Source organism: Brassica oleracea, chromosome C5, assembly GCF_000695525.1.
Source record: "Brassica oleracea var. oleracea cultivar TO1000 chromosome C5, BOL, whole genome shotgun sequence".
Taxonomy (NCBI): Eukaryota; Viridiplantae; Streptophyta; class Magnoliopsida; order Brassicales; family Brassicaceae; genus Brassica; species Brassica oleracea.
The window spans coordinates 29,973,675-29,975,957 of NC_027752.1; the positions used below are offsets into that span (position 1 = coordinate 29,973,675).

Consider the following 2,283-nt stretch of genomic DNA (forward strand, 5'->3'; position numbering starts at 1 on the left):
TCATCTTCTATATATTCTAGTCAACCCTATATTAAAAAATCTCAAATCCATATAAAATAGTTCGTATTTTTTTTTATAAAGTTTTTAGATTGCTTCACCTATATATAGTAGTTGTAATTGTTATTTTCCTTTCAGTTTTATGATTAAAATAATGTTCTTTATCTTTTCAATATACAAAGATTCAAAAGTTTCACATATTTTAGAGAAAGTGATATTCTATTAAATTTATGTACATTCCATTAAAATCCATAAGAAAAGAAAACAAAAGAAAATTATAAATGCATTAAAGTCTTATCAAATCTTTTAAACTACTGCAAAAATTCTTATTTTATAATTCAATCAAATTCTATTAAATTCCTAGATCGAATACCTTCGTCTTCTTCTTCCTCCTACCTACTAAAGAAATTACAGAATGAGAACTCTGGAATTAGCTTTATCGCCACCTCCGGCATCTTATATTCCTTCTTTCAATCTTATCTCCACCACACAAAGCGTCGGAATTAATGTGCAGACCAGCTTCGATGTGCAGCTTCTCCTAAGGAGACCCAAACACCAAAACCCAGAACCCGTCGTCGTCCCTCAACCCCAGATTCCGATAGTCAGACCTCAAATTCCAATTCCTCGTTGCTCGACTACCGATATTCTCCGAATCATGGACTCTCTGTCTCTACCTGGTAACGAAGACCTATACACTTGTCTTGCCAAGGAATCAACCAGCGAACGCGATCAGCGTGGAGCTTACGAACTAACAGTTCATATCATGAAGTCAAGTGTAAGACCCAGAACGACGTTCCTCAACCGTCTTCTCCTGTTGCACGTGTCATGTGGTCGTCTTGATACGGCACGCCAGGTGTTCGATAGAATGCCTCACAGAGATTTTCATTCCTGGGCTATCGTTATCCTCGGCTATATTGAGATGGGTGATTTTGAAGAAGCTGCTTTGCTCTTTGTTTCTATGTTGAAACACCAGAACGCTGCTTCCAAGATCACGCCTTGGATCATGGGCTGCGTTCTAAAAGCGTCTGCTATGATCAGAGATTTGGGTTTAGGGCAACAGTTACATGGCTTCTGTCAGAAGCTAGGGTTTATAGAGGAAGAAGACTCATGTCTCTCCGGTTCCTTGATACGCTTCTACGGGGAGTTCGGATGCTTGGAAGACGCTAATCTTGTGCTGCACCAGCTCTCCAATGCTGACACCGTTGTTTGGGCAGCCAAGGTTAGTAACGACTACAGAGAAGGGGAATTTCAACAGGTGATCCGCGATTTCATAGAAATGGGTAAGCACGGGGTCCAGAAGAATGCTTTGGTATTCTCTAGCGTTTTGAAAGCAAGCACATGGGTCAGTGACGGTGGGAGAAGCGGTGGAGGAGTGCACGCAGATGCTATAAAGCTCGGGTTTGACTCGGATTGTCTGATCCGATGTCGGTTAATTGAAATGTATGGCAAGTATGGGAAGGTGAAAGATGCAGAGAAGGCGTTCATGAGTAGAGAGGATGACACGAATGTTAGTTGCTGGAACGCTATGGTTGCGGGTTATATGCAGAATGGGTGTTATATTGAAGCCATCAAGCTTCTCTATCAAATGAAAGCCCACCTTTAGATAAATAACAAACATTAGATAAAGAAATTGACGAGTTTTTTTTTTTTTTTTTTTCAAACAAGAAATTGACGAGCTTGATATGTAAATATAGCTTGTATATTAATTGAATAACATTGCAACATTTTTTTTTGACCACGTGTCATCGTTACAATGATTTTTGGAATTTTTAGAAAAATTAGTTGGTTCATCTAAACATATATTATATTTTTTATTAAATTAAATATAAAATTGATTAATATTGTACAAAAAAAATTATGGGGAATTTGCCAAATATGATTTAAAACTTGACTTTGATTGCAAAAGTGTATCCAAACTTGAATCAAATGTAAAAGTAACCCAAAAGCTCTGTGAAATTTCATTCAGCCCCTTGTGACCAAAAAAAAAAAAAAACAGAACTCATTTTTACGGATATAGTCCCGAAAAGTCTTCTGAGTCTTCTGAGATACTGTACGTCGTCTAAACGATGTCCATGGAAGTCTTCTGGTATAGTTGATCTTAAAAATAATTTTTAAATTTTTCAAAAATATTTTGACAAGTGAAAAATTAAAATCATGTAATTATAAACATTTTTAAGTGATATAAATTAAGATATAATAAAATTGAATAGTTTTCAACATAGTGAAAGTAGTTAATCATGATATTCTCTGGCTTAGGGTTTGACAACATATGTTATAGTATTGTAT

General features: G+C 36.1%; 1 protein-coding gene across 1 annotated transcript; it reads left to right on the plus strand.

The window, feature by feature from the left end:
- The first annotated feature begins 356 nt into the window (after positions 1 to 356).
- On the plus strand, positions 357 to 1,711 carry LOC106292978 (pentatricopeptide repeat-containing protein At1g31790). Its single transcript, XM_013728652.1, has one exon. The coding sequence runs from the start codon at positions 413 to 415 to the stop codon at positions 1,598 to 1,600; it is 1,188 nt and encodes a 395-aa protein (XP_013584106.1). The 5' UTR covers positions 357 to 412; the 3' UTR covers positions 1,601 to 1,711.
- The last annotated feature ends 572 nt before the right edge of the window (positions 1,712 to 2,283 follow it).

Excerpts from the sequence above, each read along its gene's own strand:
- LOC106292978 (XM_013728652.1), top strand. The coding sequence starts at position 413 with ATGAGAACTCTGGAATTAGCTTTATCGCCACCTCCGGCATCTTATATT.